General features: G+C 34.9%; 1 protein-coding gene and 1 long non-coding RNA gene across 2 annotated transcripts; one reads left to right on the top strand and one right to left on the bottom strand.

The window, feature by feature from the left end:
* The first annotated feature begins 4260 nt into the window (after positions 1-4260).
* Positions 4261-8006, top strand: LOC136271061 (uncharacterized). The gene is made up of 4 exons (XR_010708854.1): positions 4261-4391; positions 4535-4828; positions 5025-5057; positions 5798-8006. It is a non-coding gene; the product is annotated as an uncharacterized lncRNA (long non-coding RNA).
* Positions 8007-13025: 5019 nt separating this feature from the next.
* Positions 13026-15938, bottom strand: LOC136270986 (uncharacterized). The gene is made up of 2 exons (XM_066070036.1): positions 15152-15938; positions 13026-15064 (listed from the first exon to the last, which is right to left on the bottom strand). Exons 1-2 carry the CDS (start codon positions 15936-15938, stop codon positions 13026-13028), a joined length of 2826 nt encoding a protein of 941 aa, XP_065926108.1.
* Positions 15939-24054: the final 8116 nt, after the last annotated feature.

Here is a 24054-nt window from a genome sequence, read left to right as displayed (position 1 = left end):
AGGTGAGCGATGCGGCCCATGGGCCTCTTGTTTGTATTAACCAGAGATGTCCGACCCAAAGTAATTGCCCGAGATGGATGATGAACTCGTCGTACACTTTTCCCCGTGATGTAATTAGTCAACCCGCGTTCGCAGTTACTCTGTTCTGGAAAGTTCTTTCCCATTCTCTCTCCAGAGGTTGTTCTATCCATCAGAACCAAAATAACGCATTTAAGAAACGAATTGCCTCGTTATATTTATTCAACATTTAGACAGTTTGAACATCCGTGTTTACTCTAAAAAGGTATTCAATGAATATATTCGTTCTTTACGTAATCATTCAAAATCATTTCAATGAAAGCATATATTTTGATGCAAACTAGCTCTGACTTGGATCTACCAAAAGGTGTCCACCGCTTTACACTCATTTTTTGCTATTTTGGGCTTGTTTTTGATTAATTTCATAATAATTACTTATCAGTTAAAAACAATAAAAGAATATGGAAATCATCTTACACGTGTTGAAATGCCAAAGGTGTAAGCAATTACTTTGGGGCAGACATTTTAATGTAGGTTATTTGCAAAATGTCTTAAGGAAGGAGTCTTTTCATTATCAAACATACCTCTTATAATAAGAAATGCATGAAATGTTGACACAGTCAAACGGATCATATTACTTAATGATTCTATCAGTTTAATTAAATTTGACCTTTTTGTTTTCAGATTAAGTTCAGGTCAAGGTCACTACCTTTTTCCTCAACGTAAAGAGTGATAAAAATAAGTGTAGCTCTTTATAGTTCTGTAGACATTTGTTTAAGATTTGAAGATTCAAATCTTCAATGAAATCATAGACCATGAGAGTGTCTATCAGCTTATACTACTAAATTGGAATAAATATTTATACTAAAATTGATATTGCTTAACCCGCATTTCCTCTAATTTTCTTAAATTTTGAAGAAATTTTGATTATTTTTTTATGCTTCCAATAATAAAATATTTCTAATTTTTATGTATTATGAAGACTTTATATAAAGATATAAATTGACAGAAAAGCTAATATATTGACCGTTTCATAAGAGAGAAAAACTGGTTTTAGTGATTTTTTCACAAAAATCAATGTATAGAATGGGCGCTTTAAAAAGCTTATAAAAATGTTATTTGATAGGCAAATCATATTTTAAAAACATATTCTGAAACCCAAGTATCATATTATTAGTTCACATTAGTAAAAAAAATCCAACATTATTGGTTTTTTCTTTTAAATGCTAAAACAGACTCATTATATATATATAATCTGCAGCAATTCTGAATTGCGCAACATGTGATATTTTCTTACGCCAATATTACGCCCAAAATATAGTCCTTGTTCCATTCTAAACATTGATTACATTTTTCTATGCCAAGTTGTACGATAGTAAAAAAGAAAGAAAAATATACTATTTTAATTTCCTTTCATCTTGATTTAATGAACAATTAATCAAATTTACGTTTGACAAGTTGAAAACCAGAAAAGACTCCTTCCTTAAACTTTAAGTATATGTATATATATTTTTCAAATATTAAATTCGGATTAGGGTCTTGACCATAAAATGCCAAAAATGAGACCTTCTGACAGGTTGAGTTAAGGCCTATGGTACTCGGGTGATCACCAATTCCTGTAGGTCTCTTGTTTTATCATCTATTAATAACTTTAATTTTAAATTCGGGTCAAATACATGATTCGGACTTGAGAAATTAAGTAATAATTTTCCTTTCTAATCTTACGTTCAATGTGAAATTTAAAATTTGTTATAAAACCACTAGGGATCCTTCTGCCCAGTGGTTACAATTTCGAATTTTACATAGAATTGTACCTGTAGGAAAATACCTTTAGAAAATTAACATTAAAACTTCTGATTGCTATGGTTTTTGAATGGAAAATGTTGAAACAATAATACATGTTTTCATTTCTTGTGAAAAAGTACAAACACTCTGGAGTGATTTAAGTCTTCATATATACAGAAAGACTACTGAAAGCGTTGGTTTTAATGTGAGCTACCTTTGTCAAACAATAACAGAGTTATAAATTTCATAATTGTATATGTCAAACAATATATTTTTATATCCTTAATGCAAAATAAAATTCCATTTTATTTTTGGATTACTCAGTCACTTAAGAATAAAATATCATATAGAAAAATATGCTGCTATTCAAAATCAAAAGCTGTGCAATTTTGAAAAAATGTGGCTTACATGGAAAAATATTTTAGATTAGTTTATGATATTAATTATGATAATTACTATTCTTCTTAATATTTTTGTTTTTGTTTTGTTAGTTTTTTTTAAGCAAAATAACCATTTACCACTTATATTAAAAAAATGTAAGTAAATATACTTGTGTATGAGTGATTATGTATGTGTATGAAATTTATAAAAACTGAATTTATTAGTATGTATGGAACAAAAACAATACATTATTTTTAAAAAAAATTTTAAACAGACCTAAATATGCATTAACGACCCTTTGTCTGCATAAAGCAGAACAGGGAAACCATATTCTAACGATACAACATCACGTTTTGTTTTACATATGTAGCCACGTTTATCTTGAAATCCAGCAAATCTTAACTTGTTTTCAGTTAAATATATTTATTAGGTGCTCTCAAAACCATTTATAAAACACATGATAATGTTAAAAACACTTTCTATATGTCTTGAATGGTTTGTGGATAGGATTCTTAGCGCGGATTTGCATACATCTGTCTACTGTCTATGAGACTACACAAAAACTAATTGTAGTAGGCAGAGCTTATGGTAGGGGCACATCACTTACAAAGTCCCAACCCCTGGAGCGAATTAAATGGATTATCACCTGATGAGGTTGTAATTCTATAAAGCAAAACGAAAGTCATTTGCTACACATAAATTGGAAAGATACAAAATATGATTTACCAAACAGACAGATATAAGAATTAAATGAAGGGTGGACAACCATACAAGGGAATTCCTACTAACAATATAAACCTTAAAATTAACTTTCATTGCAGTAATCCTATGTATTATTGCTTGTGATAAATTATCAATATTTATCCTAATTTGATCTTTGAAATTGTTATGGTACTTTTTTGTACTACATAATTATACCCTTTCTTGTCCTTGGTTCTTGATCATGCTGCATCATTACTTTATCCCCTCCTTTTAAGTCTCGATTTGGTATCTCCGTAGAAAAGCCTTCTGGTGCACACTTATCCCAAAGATGTTTATCCCATTTTGAAGAAACATCCAAAAGAAGAAAATACATGAAAATAAAATAAAATTGTATTAGAAGTATAATATTACATATTATAGGCACCTGATCCTACCTCTACCTATTTGGAGGTCCGTGTTGCTCTGCTTTGAATTTGTATTTCATTTTATGGGTTTTTGAGATGGTTCACGGTTTGTTATTGTCATTTTTCAATGTACATGCAACATGAAAAGCTCAGAGAAGATTGTTTCTTTATCCTTGATAATTAAATTGTTGATTTTTTTTATTATTTATCAAAAGTCAGTCAACAAACACAAGACAATTTTTCTATTTTAGACCTATATATAGCTATTTGACAACTCTTTTCCTAATCAACTTCCGTAAAATAAGTCAAACTTCCCCATAAATGGCCAGTAGCTGTAGCCTATGAATCACATTTCAAAATCATAACGTATATTAAATTTTAATCATTAAATAAAATGTGTTTCGTGTAGTTATTACATTTGAAAAAAGAACGTTTTTTAGAATAAAAGTAAGACTGTAAACACATTCTAGATATATATATATATATATATATATATATATATATATATATATATATATATATATATATATATATATATATATATATATATATCACAAAATTCTGATTTTAATTTTTCGGCTATACCATTGACAATTGTATAGGTAAGATGAACAACCCATTATACACGGAAAGGGACTCAAGAATTAAGTTTTCTAAACTTAGTTGCTATTTAGCAACACATTTTCCCCCTGAAAAATTACGGGAACTGACACATCTGTTGATAGGTATGTCCTTATTTATTTAGATCGGTTTTAATATATCATTGGTTTAAAAGACATTCTTTTAAGAGACAGAAAAATGTACTAACTCTTAAATAAAACCGGATTTAATAACAGAAACATCAAATATCGAAAGATATGTTACATGACTTGTTTTCCTTCGTTGTAGGGACACGCAAGGTTAAGAACATGACATCTCTGCAATCGGCAGAGTCTGCCTTCGATTGCTTTAAAATTCTTCAAGACGAAAACCTATTTAGCCCAAACGATGTTATTTTTATGCAGTTTCTTTGCAGCGAGACAAAGTGTACAGAACTATATAAAACATGCATAGAATATGCATTAAATGAAAAGGCGCTGTGCTATTTTGAAAGTCCACCAGGTATTCATTGATGATCGATTGAAGGTTTATAATTTGTAATTTACCGTTATAATTATGCTCTTACAATATTTACAATATGTACCAGTTGATTGTTGATTGAAAACTTCTTAAGTTTAATCATCACTTATTCATTTAAAATTCAGAAAAAGGACGTAAGAACGTAGAGTTCCATATACAAGGAGAATTAAAAGATTATTCTATGGAGGAAATAAAGCGTATTGTTGAGGTTGTTGCTGACATACTTGATTGTAAAGTAGAAGAAATTCGAGTTAGTGGTGTTCGGCCTTCAGCAAGTTTTTACCTAGTTCTCTCAATAAAAGAAAATGACGCTCAGAAGCTTTCGTATATGAATGAGGAAGACGTTCTTAGACTCACGAAGTTTAACATTGACATTTTAATTGTTGACGAAAACACAATTACCATCAACAGCGAAAATGGTAAGTAAGATTATGTAAGCCATGTAAGATCATTGTCATATTCAACTTTAATAATTAGGTGCCAGATAAATATATATTCATATTGTGTTTGCTTTAATATCCAATAAATATCACCTATATTAGTAATGTTTATTGAGCTTGACTTTAATCCGTTATTAGTAGAAATGAAATAACGTTGGGATCTTTTGCATCTTAGGTGCTCATATTTCACCAGTGCCTAAAACAGAAGGTAAAAAAAAAGAATCACACAATAACAATAACGAAGAAAATGTATGTTGTGTTGAACAGATATATAAACTGTTATAGTTTTATTGACCAAATCAACCGATACAGTGAAACCACATAATATGATATGTTCTATTTAGCAAAGTGAGAACGTTCTTCCATTCCTATCATTATGAATGATACAAATTATCTACAGATTGAACAATATGAGACACACAATGAAGATGACAATGAAAACTTAAAATAACAGAAGTGAAAATACTAGGGTAATAGAAGTTACGTGGTTGTATTGTTTATCTTGGCAAAAATGCTTAATTAAAAAAAAAAGAACAACTTGCTAATGAAAACTGTTTGTTCCATTCGAAATATCATAAAACAATCAAACCATGCTCATTGAAATACCCAACGATATATTTTGAAACTCACAAAAAGAATAATAAATATATGCGCATAATAAACATAATTTTAATAACACCATATGTGTTATTTAAACAATAAAGTGCTTTCTTTCGTGATTCATTCGGGATATGAAGGTATCGACATTGCAGAAAAAATACAAAACCTGCTAACGCGGGTTATGTATTTTTTTTCTGCAGTGATCGCTCCCTTCATTACTCGCATGAATCATCAAAGAAAGCATTTGATTATTATTTATATTTACATCTTTCTTTTGACTAATTAATAAATTGCTTATCAAAAGTAAGTAAAATTCACTAAAATACTGTTTATGTTCATAAAATACAGATATGGAAAAAAGAATTCGGTTAAATCTAGGGACTGAATCAAATATTGCAAAAGAAGCTAAAAGGGATGAAGAAACACATTGGCAATGTGACCCTCTTTTGATGAAAGGGGCAGGAGAAGAAAAGGAAGAGCGCACCAGATTTAAGGAAGAATTAGAAGAAAAACATCTAAACCCAAAAAATACTGTTCATAAAGGTGTAGGAACGAAACTTTAACATGTAAGAACGGACGTTGAACATTTAAAAAGGGATTTGAACAAGCGGAAGTTCAACATGGGGATGGTTTCTTAACGATGGCTGTTAATACCGCTAAATCATGGTGGTCGTGTTAAAAAGTTAAGAAACAAGGACAACGTTGTAACAGAGAGAGAGAGAGAGAGAGAGAGAGAGAGAGAGAGAGAGAGAGTTTGTGTATATATGTATATATATATTTACATTTTCGAGTGTCTTTGCCTGTGATAACACTACGTATCGATTTTGTACTATAATATGTTTTACGGTGTGACCGTTGGGGCGAGCGCATAAGGAACCACACATCTGTCATCATTGTTAAATGCAACCCGTGCGTGGACTTGCCCTAACCAAAAAACTTTGGCTTTGTCTCGAAAACTTTTACCACCGCAAGGAACCCGAAGTTATCAAACTTTTATTCCAATGGCCCTTTCCTAGTCTTATACACTTAAACAAACTACCACTGAGCATTAATAAGATGTTAAACAGACTTACATTCTATTAAAATATTTTGATAAACACAACGCCGTTTTTTATGTAGATACAATTATGTTTTATCTTTTCTTTACCTTTTAAAAATGATCATTAAAATCAGTAAAAAATAAATTTTGTCTGTTATTTCTCATTTTGTTCCTTGTTGTAACCTGTGTTTTAATTATTTTCCTCTGTGACATCAATTTTGTTTTAAATCTTTTTAATTTTTGTACGCTATATTAGCGTTGTAGACATGTGCCCTCACCCCTTTCTTAGTGTGTGATATCCAATATTATTTGACCACATATGCAACTATATAACAAATACATATACCGGTAGATATTTTAATAGTTTAATTCTTTTCTTTTATCTATTCATTACAAAATGACGTGGCTGTACGTAGATCTAATGATGATTAAACTTTTCTTTCTTAATAAATTTTTTTCACCTGCCTAGCTAACGTATGCATATATGATTGGATCAATATGACAATAAATTTAGCATGGAACTTGCATGTGTATTTACTAAGCAAAAAAAAATATCATCAAAACAAAACTAATCAGCCAAAGAGTCACCGCTAACACTGATACTGAGTACTTCCTACATGATCCAGTACATATGCTTGATCCACCTCTAAATGTATCGCGGGAAATTAAAACGCGAGATCTTTGTGACGTCATAGTTAACATTCTTTTGCGCTCGACAGTTTTCGTAAATTGTCGGACACATTCGAAGAAGGAAATGACGTCATATGTCAGCAAAAGTTCATTTTTTTTTTTACGTAAGCTTATGTGTTGTTTACTGTAATGTTTTAGAAGGATTTTTTTTATTGTTAAATGAAAATGATGTATGCGATGTAGAGGTAAGAATTTTCCGTAGATACACTTCCTGTTCCACCATGTTGCTATGCATCGCAAAGGATCACTGGGATAGTAGAACGTTTTCACGCGGGTCCACAAAATTTTCTTTGAACAATGTGCAGATTTCAACTCGAATTTCCTCCGTTCGTACACGTTGTCTATGGAGCTCGCTACGCGAGCGGCGCTTCGCGCCGCCTCGCTGCGCTCGCTATAACCCATAACTTCAAATTGAGGCGCCAGCGGGGTTTGCTTATTCATATTTAAATATGTAATCGTACAACGGCTTAAAATATATATATATATATATAAAATTATATATTTACATTTGGAAATATGTTTTCTTATATGAACCCATAGAATAGCGAAAACGTTCAATTCTGTATGAACTTTTTCGTGACGTTACAATGATCATAGCAGGCGCTTATCACTTGTCGCTAGAATTATTGTAAACATAAAATCTCGGTAATTTTAACAGTTCTAAACGATTTGTCTATTTCAAACGTAAATATAAGTAATAAACAGCAATGCTTAAAAACTCACCGGGATATGAAGTTGTTTGCATGGTACGTGATCAGATCTACTGATAAGCCCGAAAGAATTTGATAACGTGACCAACCAACTTTATATCCCGTTGAACTTTTTAAACTGCTGTTTATTTCTTTCTTTTCAAAGAATGATTTCATATTTATATATATATATATATATATATATATATATATATATATATATATATATATATATATATATATATATATATATATATAATTTTGGATGTATATTGGGATAAAAATACGGGTTGGTCACTTGATCAAATCCCATTTGATCACTACCAACCGTATTTATATCCCGATATACATCCAAAGATGATACCTTATTTCTTATACATTGTATTTATATTTATTGCAAATTATTACAATAACAATGCTCCATTATTAAGATGACGTGAAAAAAAATATTACAACAATATTGCAAGTATTTGCTTATCATGATAAAAAAAAATATGACACTACTCAGTATCAGTAGTACCACTTCTGTTGAAATCGCAGAGCGACTTGGAAATTTGAAAACAAAGCGATTGAAAGTTGAGCTAGAGTTAACTTAGGCATTTTCAGGGGAAACTCTATCGCAGAATCACATTCAAGAGCATAATGATTTCCTTCCGACATTAAAGAGGAAAGCAATTTCAACTTCTTCACCGGAAAAAACGGACGGAGAAGCACAGGGAGTTAAAGGATGACTGCACTTAAGAACATGACATATTTGCGAGAAAATGAATTTTTAAAAGAAGAATTGTTCTTTCAATTGCAGAAAAGGTCAACATCCAAACTGCAACTTAACGTAATTGCGTTTTTCAAATTACAAATTTGTTTTCATCGGCGGGGGTCATCACGATTTCTTGAATCTCCATACGATAATCAGGACGCCACTTTTAGACTTACTTCATATATAGTAAGCGCATGTTTTTCTTTTGTTCTTCGTTTAACAGTAGTTGTATATTTGCATTATCAAAGTTATGTCAAATGGAGATTAATAGACAAGCATGCGCTCATTATTTAAATGAGAAAAAACTTTCCCTGTTCTAACAAAGGGATGATGCATGTTAAATATTATAATTCACAACGTAATTCCTCACCTCAGGTGAATGCAAAATTCTATCACGGGACGTGTTAGGTAGCATGTTATGTCCTTACTGGGACAATGTTTTCGAACACGTTAAGTTGTCAAGCATTGATTTAAAGTCTTTTGTACTTACATAGACGTGGTCTAATTGTTGAAGCCATAGTAAATTGTTTACATGTACCATATAGAATAGAAAGGGTTATGGTGAAAGAGTGATCACATAAATTTTTATACATGGCATTGGTATTTATGCTAATCTAATATTAGTACCATTCTGATTATGTCAGCTCCACATCTTATGCATATTAATAGCAATCTTATGATTGATCAAGAGCAGATAAGCGAAAATTCTCCATTTTTCGAGAGTTGTAAAGAGAAAAACATATAATGAGCTTATTGTATCACAGTATAAAATCTTAATTCATGTTGAAAATTGACTAAACTCTTTAAAAAAAATTAACAAAATTGATACTAAGTTAAGAAATAAACGCAACAGAAACGACCAAAAAGGGCCAAAAACCCGGCGCTAAATGCAGTCATCCTTTGACCGTGAATGGACTAAACATGAAAGGTCTGTGATACTGCATTTGTGGTTTTTCTCGAGGCTTGTTATACGAGTCAGAAATGAATTTTAACTGGTTTTACTTCCTTTGACAAATTGCAATTGTAATTTTCAATGGCGCCTCGTTACGATGTCGATCCATAAACATTATTCTGTTTACAGGACTATCTTTAATACATGAATCATTTACCCTCTCAATTAATCTAAGTTAATGTTTATTTTCTCTGGAAAGATTGCGGTGTCCTTCATTTAAATTAATGTTTATTTTCCCCCAATAATGTTACATTTTGTAAGAAAATAAATGAATAAAACTTCATATAACAATATACAGATACTTTTTTTTATTTATGCCTAAATTATGATTTCATTACGATAATTAATAGGTGTCACAGTGTGTTTCAGCGTGAGTCGTTATTTGAATACATAGAAAAAGTAGTGACCTAGATTATTCATGCGCTACTTTGAACATTTGACCCATAATGATGTTATGCAGGAATTGTGCTGTTAGAAGAACAGCTAAGTTAGCCATGGAAGGCAATGTTACAATTTTCTAAGTTTTATTGATAAAGCGTGTGCCAACATATGGTAAAAGGCTGTAACAAAAAATTAAAAACAAATAAAGACACCATTACAATACCATGTCATACAATACACACACAGTCACATGTATTTATATTCTAGCAAGCTATCTTTAAGAGTTAATAGAGAGAAATAACATATTCAGAAAACTTTATAAATTCAAGATCTATTAATATACCAGAAACGTTTAAAACAAATTGTTGATACTAAATATACAGAAATAGCATATTTAAATATGGCCGCCAAAGTATCGATTAAAGTATTAAAGCTATACACGCTATAATTTGCGTCAATTTTGAATAAAGTGGAAAATGTATGTGTTTGATTACTAATAAAAGTTACCTTTATGCTGTTAATTATAATGCTCAATTCGATCACGTAACAAATATATCAAATATTAAACAATAAAAAATATTTATTTTCCTGCCAGGAAAGTAATGCCTCCTCGTGAATATCAATCTATCACGTGATATCGACAGCTAAATTTAGCCTATCATACCAAAACTTGTGAAGGGTCAACATCTTCATAATTGTGATAGTTTCACAAAGGAAAGGATATTTTCAGGAAAGCATAAATTTGTCCGATATACGGGTACAAACAAAAGAAAAAATTATAAGCCTGTGAGTAGATATAAATACTGCCTTTAAAAAAATGACGTAGACCTGTGTTTTTCCCCTATGTGCTATTTATAGATACTATAAGTGTTAATGCAGAAGTAAGGGTATCGTGAATGACAAACGTATTTTACTCATTATACATGTATGTATTTCAAATTAACAACTGTTCAGCATATTAAAAATCAAGTTGGATATTTAATTAGGCAAACAATAACGACTACCTAGTTCTCCGCGGACATGCGCAATGAGGTCGGTTTGCTCTTCCTTTATCAATATTCATGAAAAGGTATATTTTCCTGGCAGGAAAATAAACAATTAAAAATCTATATCTTTGTAACGAGATGGAATTCACCATTGTAATTTACAGATTAAGGATAACTTTTATAAATAAACAAACACATGCGTTTTCACTGTCATTCAAAATTGACGTAAATTATAGCGTGTATAGCTTTAAACCGTGTTCGATTAAAAAGAGTTGATTTACACATAAAAAGCAATCTAAGAAACAGAGATATTCATAACTATGAGTTTATATAATCAGTCTTACATTTTGAGCAGGCTAGGATAGCATAAATCAAGGAAACGAAGGTGGAGCACCTCGTGTATATATCTACTTGGTAAAACGTTGGATCAACGAAAACATTGAAGAGTTCCAAAATACAAAAACATTACATAACTCGTACAAAGACAAAAAAGGGCCATAACTCTTGTTGGTTACAGCACACTCCCCGTCTGGTATCTTACTGATACCACTATTACATATAGTAAAGAAAATAATACAATAAACAAATCTATGACAAGGTTCGCCTGGACTTTTACTCTAATAACACGACAAGTTCTTGCACTGGTCTGGTATAGAAGGTAGGTTTCCCATCACGGATGGTTCTAACCTCACCTTCCGGACTAAGTCATCTTCACTCTTAAAAACTCTCGAGACAATGCCGACTGGCCAATTGTTCCGATGCTCCGAAGAATCCCGAATAAGTACAACATCATCAGGATTCAGGTTGCGATGTTCCTGCTTCCATTTACGGCGGGTTTGTAGAATGCTCAGGTATTCCCTCCTCCAATGACGCCAAAAGATATCAGCGAGCACCTGCACATGCTTCCATTGCGCTCGATAAATGTCTGGAAGATTCAAGGAATCGGACACAACAGGTAAGAAATCCACTTTTCCTGTCAGAAGCATGGACGGACTAAGAATCATGGGCATCTCTGGGTCTGTCGATATTGGAACAATTGGGCGCGAATTAATAATGGCGCAGACTTCACATAATCAAAGTACTGAAAGTACTGAAAAGCGCTAACCTAGCTTGGTTCTAAGAAAATTTACTGTGTGCAAGCGTAGGCGGAAATGAGCCTTATTGAAATTTTGGTTTATGTTTAATGAATATCAATTTAAAGTATCGAAGGCCAGATTTCTTTAAATATGTGTTACTTTCTGAAGATGATGTGAATTAAAGCTGAACACGACTTGTATATGGATACTTGCCTGAAAAAAGATATGTTAAAATCACAAATTATACCTTTTGAACAGTAATTTATCACAGTTTTTGACATTTTCTTTATTTTACTTTACTTTACTTTATTTTATTTTTCTTTATTTTAGCTTCTGAATACGCACTATATTTTTTCATCACTGCATAGCATCCCGTGCTGATGTACGTAAGCCCCGCAAACCAATCGTATCTACTCGGCCATTTCCGTCACCCAGATAACTGGTTCCCTATACCTCTTACCAGTTTAAATTATGTATATTTCTGCTCATAGAGGGCAGTTATTCCTTGCACCGGAAATAGAAGTCTAACGACAATAAAGCGCTGAGCTATGCTTAGCGCTTTAAAAAGGTAGCAAGAGTTTCATGTGTGAGGGGTTTGGATCTGGATTCAAGTAGCATAGAGTCTTAAATCTTTCTGGTCATCCCTATCATTCTTTCCCAGATGCCTCCCATATGTGAAGCATGAGGAACATTGAATATCCAAGTAATTTCAGAGTTGCGCAAGAATTCTTGAACGGGTCCTTCCTCTACCTTTACTGTATTCATCTTCATTTCTTCAGCTGCTCCGATAAAATTGGAGCCTCTATCAGAGTGTATAAACTTCACAGGGCCACGGATTGCCAAGAAACGACGGAAGGCGTTTATAAATGAAGAACTTGACATCTCCTCTACAATTTCGATATGCACTGCCCTACAAAATATGCATGTAAAGATGATTCCCCATCTTTTGCTGTTAGCGGCACCTCCTCGAGTTATGCGTGTAGCCACCTGCCAGGGTCCAAAGGCATCAATGCCGACTGATGTAAAAGGGGGGTCCTGGGGTTATCCTGTCTGTAGGAACATCAGCCATTTTCTGAGTTTCTAAACTGCGTCTTAGTTTACGACAAGTCACGCACTTGTGTATGAGAGAAGAAATCAATCGTTTGGCGCCAATGAGCCAATATCCTCCTGTGCGCAGAGCTCCTTCCGTAATAAGTCTTCCTTGATGCTTGGTTTGTTCATGAAAGTGACGAATAAGCAAGGTGGAAATGTGGCTAGCTTTAGATAGGATGATAGGGTTGACTTCTCTTGCAGGTATTTGTCCGGCTGCTCGATTGATCCTGCCTCCAAAACGAAGTAGCCCATTCTCATCAGGATAGGGTGAAAGTGTCGCAATACTGCTGTTCTTTGCCAGAGGTTTATTATTGGCAAGGCATTTAATGTCTGTAGTAAAGTGTTCTTGCTGAGTTTCCTTCAGAATAAGAATCTCAGCTTTTCTGAGGACATCACACTGGCTAATGGGTTTGGTGTCATGATATCCATCACGTCGATTCCGAGCTATGGGTTGAAGAGATGCGATTGCGGAAACCAGAGACCTCCAGCTAGAAAAACGCTCAAAGCGCTTTGTTCCGAGACAAGCAGGCACCGTGGGAAGATAGTTGGTGGTGATCTTTGTCATCAGTGGCTTAACTTCCGCATCATAATCAGGTTCAATGAGTGGAAAATACTCCGAGGTACCAGTGCATTCTGATGTACTTGTATTGCTTAACCACTGTGGGCCAATTATCCAAGGAAGCTGCATGATATCAATGCCTGAAGTGATACATCTGGTGCAGGAATCGGCAGGATTCTTGTCTGTAGGAACATACTTCCATTGATCAGCAGTGGAGATTTTCAGAATGCGGTCCACTCTATTACTCACATACGTATAAAAACGACGAGTACGATTGCTGATATATCCTAGCACAACTTTGCTGTCTGTGTAATAATGCATAGAGTTCAATGGGATGTCTAGCTGTATGGATATTATTTCTGCAAGTTCTGTTGCCAGAACAGCTCCACAGAGCTCTAAGCGTGGAATAGTGGGACCTCTAGGTGGGGCTAGCTTGCCCTTGCCCATCAAGAACCTAACGCTGTTGCGGCCTTGGTCATCTTCCACTTTGATATATGCTGATGCTCCAATAGCTTTTTCAGATGCGTCGCAAAATATTTGAACTTCAGCAGTCTTGGCTCGGCTCACAGACATGTGCGATAACATCCGTGGTATGGCGACTTCTTTTAAGCTCTGAAGTGAAGACTGCCACTCTGTCCACTTCTGAAGGTAACTGGAGGGTAAGGGTTCATCCCAGTCTACACCAGGGGGTGTTGCTTCTCGAAGGAGGATCTTTCCACTTATAGTAATGGGTGTTATAAATCCTATGGGGTCAAATAAACTATTCACCGTTGACAATAGACCACGTCGAGTGAATGGCTTTTCCTTCACTGGCACTGTAAATCTAAATGTGTCATCTTTCAGGTTCCAACAGAGACCAAGGCTTCTATGGACCAAATCGTCGTCGTCAAACTCCTTGAGTTGTTCACCATGGTCACTTGGATCAAATGCTTCCATCACTGCCAGTTTATTAGAGGTAATTTTGTGTAGTCTTAATCTACCTTCTGACTTCATGACGGACTGGGTGCGTTTCATGAGGTCGATAGCGCTGGCTTCATCAGGCAAGGAAATGAGTCCGTCGTCAACATAAAAGTTACGATTCACAAAGTCCTTCACATCTTTATCAGCATTCTCTACTGTCTTGCGGAGTCCGTACGTTGCTATGGCAGGTGATGGACTATTGCCAAATACGTGTACACGCATTCTGTATTCAACAAGGATGTCGTCAGGATCATTCTCTCTATACCAATAAAAACGTAGGAAGTGCCGATGGTCCTCATCCACCCGAAAACGGTAGAGCATTTGTTCAATGTCCGCAGTAATTGCCATTTCATCCTTCCTGAAGCGAAGTAGGATTCCTAATAGGCTGTTAACCATGTCTAGACCAGACATAAGAAGGCTGTTGAGTGAGATACCTTCATGAACAGCAGATGAATCAAAAACACCTCTAATTTGTTCTGGCTTTCTCGGGTGGCGAACTCCAAATTACGGTAGATACCAACAAACTGCATTTGAAGACGAAGGAGCCACTTCTGCTGCTCCACTGTCCAGTACTTTACGCATGAATGTCACAAACTGTTCTTTCTTAACATGATCTCTTTGCAAGTTTGTATGCAGTATTTGGGCTCGGTGAAATGCTTGTGGTTTGTTGTTGGGTAAGTATTCAGGAAGTTGTCTAAAGGGCAGAGGGGCTGTCCAATAACCTTCCTCGTCCTTCTTGAAAGTTTTGTCCATAAGCTTTAGGAACAAACGATCCTCAACTGATAAACCAACTTGGTCATCGTCAGGCGTCTTTGTGAATACATTATCACCCCGAAAGTCACGAGCACAAACTAAACTGTTAGAAGTTGAAATATGTTCTTTGATATGCAAATGATTCGGACAAGGTTCATTGCATGTCACTCTACCGTCATTCAAAACTGAGACTTTCTTCACGTTAAGGGACGTTCTCTGATGAATCCTCCCAAGACAGACTTCGCCAATAATTGCCCAACCAAGTATTAGTTTCTGTGCAAACGGTGCTCCTCGGGGTCCAAGGATTTGCTCTTCAACATGATGGGCTTCCAGTAGATCTCTGCCAATCAGTAAGTGAACTTTTGAGTCTGGATCAAACTCAGGAATCTTAGATGTGATACCACTAAGATGATGATAGGATTCTGCAATCTCCGGTGTTGGGATTTCAGATAAATCGTTAGGTATATCCTCGCATTCGAGAGTAGATGGAAGGTCTAAAGTAACGTTCTTGTCAATAGATCGCACTTTGAGTCCGAGAACATTTCTGTCATACATAGCTCTCTTTCCTGAACATGTACCGTATTTTCCGACGATTAGTCGGTATTTTTTTTCTTTGAAACAGAGCACTCGACTTATCGTCTTGTTCAACTTGTCGTAGGCTCGAGGTCAGAAAATTGTTGAAAATAGCATTAAAAATCTTGGTTTTAATCATCTTGAGTTGGCTGTGTGATTGAAAATTACGTTGTTGAATTCACTGTTCGTCGTTAATAATTATCATTTTCACTCATCTGTTAACACTTAAATACATAATAATAACAACAGTTATTAAAAAATGTTACATTGTCTTTAATCAATTAAAAGTTTTACCGTTCCGTTTTTATAAACACATCATCACATGGTTCTATGTATCACTAGTAGGAAGATAACATTGCGCAGTAAAATTGAAACCAAATTTGAATGGAAGGAAATATTGCAGTAGGTCCGGGAGATGTTTTTTAAATTTAATTATTTTATTAGTAAAGAGTTGTTAGTGGAAAGTATTAATCAGAAATATTTTATGGTCAAATTCAATCTTAAAATACGTAATCGCCAATTATCAATACTACTGTTTATACAATAGGCTGACACCGGCTGTGTTAATAATCTTGCCCTAAGGCTGAGATCTTTACGGCAATTTCACTCCCTGTGTATATAAGGAGTACCGTTATAAGAGTGATTATAGTTCATTGATTAATTATTGTCCAATTCTTTGATTATTGTTAGATAATTTTTTAGGAAACGTATGTATGTCGTATATCGTCATTATCAAGTCGTACAAATGATCGATCTATTTCTAACAGTGTCTATGTAAAACAATAGCGTGTAACTGCATTACTGGATACAAAGTAAACAAGTTTCATCAAATCATAGCAATTGCTAAGCTTTCTGCATTTGAGATCCCCCTTTGAAGTCCGACACGAGACGGGTGCATGCCTATGACACCGGAAATTGTTAAACAAACATTGACCACGCGCCGAGTCAACAGGTGGCTGGTTACGTAATGGCGAATACACTGGCGATAGTCAGAGTGGATAATTATTTTAATGCTTGGGAATAAAATATTTCTGACAAAGTAAGTATAGTTTTGCATAACACGCGATATCGGGAATTGTTTAAAATGCAAGCGACTTTGTAGATGTTGCCGGTATTTGAAAATATGATGCATAAGTATAAAGCGTAATTGTTTAAATGTTACTCATTAATAATAATTGGTAGCAATATCGGGGACATCGTGGCATCATACACTGATAATGTTACTGCAGTTTTATATGCCATTTTGAAGTGATAAGATCGACGTATGGTCTTAATCGACGAATCGTAGGATTTTGTTAAAATTTTGGCTAAAAATGAGCAATTCGACGAGTCGTCCGCATCGACGAGTCGTCGGGAAAATACGGTAGTTAGGGTGAATTTGGTAGGTACACTAGAGATATTCAGGATATCTAACAGTTCGGGTGAAGCAAGTGTCTGATTGCACTGATCGTCCACGATCACATAAATACGGTGCACATTGTTCGGGTTGTTTTCATGAAACACATCCACAAGAAAGGTTTTGCTGCAAGATTTTCCTTGGAATCTGTCCCCGCAGAAAGTGGTACACTTTGATGTCACAGTACTACTTGTCAAAACCTTGGACGTTGAAGGTAAGTTTGCTTGGCCAGGTCCAGAGGAGTGTGGTTGTGTAAAGGAGTTGCGAATTCCCTCCCCGCCATGAATGCTTGGGCTACAAGATGAAACTTTATCCACATGTAGTGCTGTGGCGTGGTTGGAATACCCGCAGATTTTGCACTGAATTCTTACTTGACAGTCCTAAGGTAAGTGTTGGGTTGACAAACAACATCTTGTGCAAATGTTTCTGCTTTATAAAAAGTTTTTTCTCTCAATAAGTGGCTTTGCACAAAAACCATAACAGTCATGTATGCTGTGATCAGCCTTGTGATAAGGACAACGGTTCGGATCAACTCGTCCAGGGTCAGTCACCTCTGATTTACGACTTTGCACCTTAGGAGTACGTACAGGTCTGTTCTTATTAGCAGGAACTGCTGTTCTGCTATACACAAATGCAGGGTCATTTCTTATAGCACACATTTCCTTGAGAAAAGTAACAAAAAAGGAAAAGGGTGGAAATGGGACTTGATTTGTTCTTTTGTGGGCAGATGCTCTAGTGATCCACTTTTCTTGGAGGCTGTAAGGTAACTTGCTGATAATGGGGTTCACTCCTGAAGATGAATCATAATAGGCTAAGCTTGTGGCAAACTGGGAGTTTGTTTTCAACGATTCAATCTTGATTAAAATGTTCAGTAAGTCGTATAGTCTACTATTTTCACTCGAACCTATTTGTCGAAAGTTCTTTAATTGTGAACACAGCGAAGACTCAGTCAGTTCAGGTCTACCATACATCTCGTCTTATCGTTCCCATATCAGTTTGACAGCACGGTCAGCATCACCAGGGTTGGCATTATGGATGCTGGTGGCCACTTCTTTTGACCTTCCTGAGAGACGGTTTACGAGCAATTCAAGCTCTTCAAATTTTGACACTTTTAATTCAGCCACAATGCTTTGAAATGAAGATTTCCAAGAATTGTACGATTCAACTTTATCGTCGAAATTAGAGAATCTTTCTGGAACAAGCTGTTTTCGCATGAGGAATAATGTCAACTCTGACAAATGTGAGTCCGCAGATGACATCTGGGTTTGAGGGTTCTGTATTTTAACTGTATTTGACGGAGGATCAACAGGAAAATGAGCTGCACTATTGTCTGCAAAATGTTGTCGCTGGATATAAGACAGGCGATAAGGTGTGGGAATTGGAACAGTTTCGGCAGGAATCGGAGTACGAAGGTCTGCATCTTCATGTTCAATGTTATTATCATGCGAGTTCAAGTTTTCAACGTATCTTCTAGTTCTGTCCTTTCTATTGTCTGTTGTAACAGATAACGACACATCATCCTCTTCGTCCTCTTCATCCATCATCACAGCACTTTCTTGTTTGAGTAGATTCAGATTTATCTCTACTTCTTGTTTCTTTCTTGCTGCTTCTGCTTTGTGGGTAATTTCTTCCTGTTCTAATTTCAGCTTTTCTTTCTGAAGTTCTGCTTCTTTCTTCAGGTATTCTAATTTCTGCTCTCCTCTTCTTCTTCTTTCTGAACTTGATGTAGTAGAAATATGTGATGCATTTTCCACCAGGTCCATTCTTAAATTCTTTATTTCTTCTAAAGCGTTTTCTACAAGTTGTGACGCTCTTGTATAATATGCTTTCAGTTTCTCTTCTTCTTTTCTTGCAAGTTCATTATTAACTCTGCGTAAACATTCTCCATACACATTGACCCTTCGGTATATTCTTCAAAAACAACACGAATGTCATTGTCGAGTTTTCGTAAAGATTTCACATCTTTCTCACTATCTTGTATACTAAGAATAGAATCTTCAACAGAATTCCAGGCTCTGTCTATAAGTTTTCCATTTTCCTTACACAATGTTTCAAAGTTCTCTAAACCTTTCTCTGTAAACTTAATTTCACGTTTAACTTCTGTTTCTTCTTTGTCTGCTGACTTAGGTTCTTGTTTATCTGCTGACATTTTCAAGCTGACTGTATCACACTGTGTACTGTATGGGGTAATGTGAGTTTCAATGGATCCATAAACCTGGTAAATCCTTTTACTGCGCTGTTAGAAGAACAGCTAAGTTAGCCATGGAAGGCAATGTTACAATCTTCTAAGTTTTATTGATAAAGCGTGTGCCAACATATGGTAAAAGGCTGTAACAAAAAGTAGAACACAAATAAAGACACCATTACAATACCATGTCATACAATACACACACAGTCACATGTATTTATATTCTAGCAAGCTATCTTTAAGTGTTAATAGAGAGAAATAACATATTCAGAAAACTTTATAAATTCAAGATCTATTAATATACCAGAAACGTTTAAAACAAATTGTTGATACTAAATATACAGAAATAGCATATTTAAATATGGCCGCCAAAGTATCGATTAAAGTATTAAACTGTGTTCGATTAAAAAGAGTTGATTTACACATAAAAAGCAATCTAAGAAACAGAGATATTTATAACTATGAGTTTATATAATCAGTCTTACATTTTGAGCAGGCTAGGATAGCATAAATCAAGGAAACGAAGGTGGAGCACCTCGTGTATCTACTTGGTAAAACGTTGGATCAACGAAAACATTGAAGAGTTCCAAAATACAAAAACATTACATAACTCGTACAAAGACAAAAAAGGGCCATAACTCTTGTTGGTTACAGCACAGGAATAACGGCGGATTGTGCAAACAGTGTTATATAGGGGTAAACATTTGCATATTTATATATATATATATATATATATATATATATATATATATATATATATATATAAAGTCTCTTTTTCATTGAATAATAAAATGAAAGTACTGAAGAACTGACGGGAGTTGATTTTGTCGATGTTTATTTATCATTAAAATCAATGATATGTTATTTTGCATGACAAGTACATGTGTTTTCAAATTTGAATTACGCACATTTTTATACTATGAATTTTTGGACTTTTTCGACAAAAATGTCGAGAAACCTCCATATGAATAATGTTAAATAATTTTAAAGATAAAATTGATTCAATCAAACTATGTATCAGTGATAGAAATATTTCTCGAAAACTGTATGGATCCAAGCAATAGTGAACTCTTGTCCCGTTCAACCAAACGCTCGGCTGACACCGTAAATCTCCGACAAGGATTTACGAAGACAGCCGAGCGTCGAGTTGAACGAGACTATATTGAACTCTGGCGTAGGAATACATACGACTATAAAATATATTTAAATTGCTCGTACTATTTAAAATTTGACTATTTTTTAAGGTATTTCTAAATAAGTTTCCTTGAAAAACAGTGCTTTAGCATACATTACATCGAATTCATCAATTATTTTCAAGAACTAATTAAGTCTTGTCAGCAGCAATGATTTGTGCTGATGTCCAAACACTGTTTCACTTTCGGTTTGTCTGAGTAACTGCATAGGAGAGTTGATTAAAATCAACTCCCAAAAAATAAACGCCTAGCCTGTTGCACAACGGAAATTTACGGGACAATAAACAAAATACTTAGAGAAGCAATGAACGCGACGGGAAACTGAGACTGGGGCCCTCCCATCTACCCACGAAAGTGAGTTGCTCGAACCTTAGAGAAGATTCCACGTCAACTCCCGGACGACGGCCAATCCTGACTCTGGGTTGTGTTTCTCTTAACCAATCAGAACGACTATATGTACATGTATTTAAAACTCGAACCAACATTTTACCAAATCATTGCCTGACATCATGACGTCAGGCATATCTAAGTTTTAAAAGTTGCATTCTCCGAAACAGTGCAGACAATAGGACAAGCAATATCATGATATTTCACAAAAATGATTAACTGATGCATGCATGTTTAAGATGTCAGCATTTACATTCACAATTGATGAAAATGTTATATGGCATGTAATAACAACAGCAAGAGTTTTCAAGTAAAAGGGACGTTCACCATGCAGTGCACGTGTGTAATCCTGATTTAGAAATAGATCAGCATTCCACTATATTTGAACGGTGAAAAAGGGGGAGGGGGTCATCGCAACAAGTTGTACCATATTGTCTATTACGGTACAATGTAAGTAATAATTGGTGTTGGATTATCATTATTACAAGAGAGTCGTCAGTTTAAATTGGCTTAAAACAAATATATATTTATACAGCTGGAATGTTTACTGGAGGAACTAAATCGCCGAATCGGGGAGTGACCCAATCTTCGTTCAGTTGGGCGATTTCATTAATCTTGAGAAGGGATCATAACTCGCGTGTCTTACTAAATGTACATTACTTCATCTAACAATTAAATTCGTTAGATTTCTTCCAAAACATCCGATCCAAAGTATAATATACATGTGTGTAGCTGTTACAAAACAAATGTCAGAAAATTCATATGACCCCCTCCCCATGGATCTCTGCCAATGGATGAGTTCATTCGTTGCGTGAACGGTAATAGCAGGATTTCGCGCCATAATGTCTCATTCATAGTTTTTGCGCACCGATTAGTTGACGAGTCAAATGGGATCATGCGAATTCCCCAGAACACACCATGTGTTAACATCACTGGCACGTAGCATCGGGGGTTGGGATGGGGGGGGGGCTGCTTCCCCCTCCCCACTTTTTTGGCAACAGGCACTTTTCTTAACTTTATATGATAAATGAAAATATCAGGGATTTGCACCCCCTCCTCCACTTTTAAAGGAGCATGCAATAATTGAAACTGCAAATAAGGCATTCTAATTGAATTGAAGTTACAGTTAGGGTTTTTTTCATGAATTGGAGAATTCAATCTTTTTTAATTGCTTGTCAAGATAATTTTGATGAAGCTGCCCACACACATTTAAATACAATACGTGTTTGTATACCCTTTTATATTTCATATGGTTGGAAATTTTTAAAAAGGCCTTTCAGTTGGTTTTATATGATATGTGTACCTTCCCCCAAAAATTGAATTAATTAAATAAATGAATTTCAAGTGATATATATGTACATGTTCTAGATCGAAGAAAAGACTGAAATTCCGTTTTAAATTTGTCATTCCTAATATATATTTATGTGTGTGTGTATATATATATACAAGTCTAAGGGCCCTGTAAGCGGAATACTGGGGGTTCGAATCTCGAGTTACACGTACCTCACCGAATATCGTTTACTAAAGTCGGTTAGAATCGTTATCGCCGGGCAATTTAAGTTCATTTATTTCTCAATCAAAGAATGATTTTTTATTCCTTAAATATAAATAATTTTGATTGCTCGTACATATAATGAAAAATGATTTAAAAAGTATAGATAATAAGGATCGAATCATTCTATAACTTCCATGTGGATGATCATCACAGTCGGCACGTGATCAAATCTGATAATGCCATGAGAATTTTATTGGAATTCATTAGGTGTCCAACTGTTATGATCATCTCACAAAAGTTTAAGAGTGATTCGATTTTATGCAGCACTAGGCGCTATGGGTATTCAACATGTGGTGACATCATCTGAACGCCATTACGATGCGGAGTCTCTGTGTTTTAACCAACATATAGCAATGTATTAATCTATTGTCAAGAATAAGGCATGCAGCCATAAAGTATATTGATAAGCGAAAGAGAATGCATGCATTTACCTATAAATGCAAAAGTATATGCAATAGATACATGTAAGCAGATTCGACGAGCACATATAGCAGAAACATACATACATGTATGGGGCCGGGCCAAATCTTTTTGGTGAACTTTGAACTTGGTCAAACTAGTGTGATAGGTGAAACCGAGAATACAGCACATATTCTGAAACTATCCAAAATGATGGTAGAATTGGAGTCTGCAGTAGAAGATATACAATACGACAACCGGAAGTTACAAAACGACAACCGGCAGCTAAAGGAAGTCATCGCAGAATTGTCCAATCGTTTGGAAAACGAGATTCGACTTCGGGAACAACTGGAGGAGCGAGTTCGGAGATGCGAGGCTTGTCAGGGAGAACACGATATTAGTGACGACGGTTCCGGTGTAACGACGAAAAGTGACCCCCGTAGAATATTGAACGAGGGTAGAAAAATGACCCACTCAATTGTAGAATACTTGGTTTACATCGTAGAAAGTATGGCCTTAGGGTTATATTTCTCCGTATGTGTTGTAGAAATTTTTTTTATCACATATAAATGTTTACTAGTTTTGGGTTCATTCCTTTTCCTTGGGGTAGATACAGGGATGGTGGTGATGGTTGAGGGCGAGAATTACATTGTCTGCTTAATTGGTACTTTGATTCTTTTTATTGTATAACCTTGTACAAATCACCAGCTTGAGTTCGCATTTCTGATCACTAGTCATTTCTTATCATCATTATTGCAGTCTGTAATTTAATTTTTCAAATAAAAGAAGAAAAGATATATATCTCTTTTGGTCTGAAATAGGCACGTGATCATCTCATTAAATGCGTAATTCAGAAAACAGAAAATTTTATACCGGGTGGGGGGGGGGGAGGGGGGTCGATATTTAGAACAATGACACTAAAAAGGACTTTGGCATTGACTTTGACTCCATTTGACTATAACTTTGGTAATTGAAAACGA

This window comes from Magallana gigas, chromosome 8 (assembly GCF_963853765.1).
Source record: "Magallana gigas chromosome 8, xbMagGiga1.1, whole genome shotgun sequence".
Classification (NCBI taxonomy): domain Eukaryota; kingdom Metazoa; phylum Mollusca; class Bivalvia; order Ostreida; family Ostreidae; genus Magallana; species Magallana gigas.
The sequence above is the reverse complement of the archived record's forward strand: the minus strand, read 5'-3'. Positions and strand labels throughout refer to the sequence as shown.

Bases quoted from the DNA above. Each gene is read 5' to 3' on its own strand.
- LOC136270986 (XM_066070036.1), bottom strand. From the start codon at position 15,938: ATGTATGACAGAAATGTTCTCGGACTCAAAGTGCGATCTATTGACAAG. The intron at 15,065-15,151 runs GTTGGTATCTAC...CTGTTCATGAAG, and splicing joins TTCGTCTTCAAATGCAGTTT to GTATCTCACTCAACAGCCTT.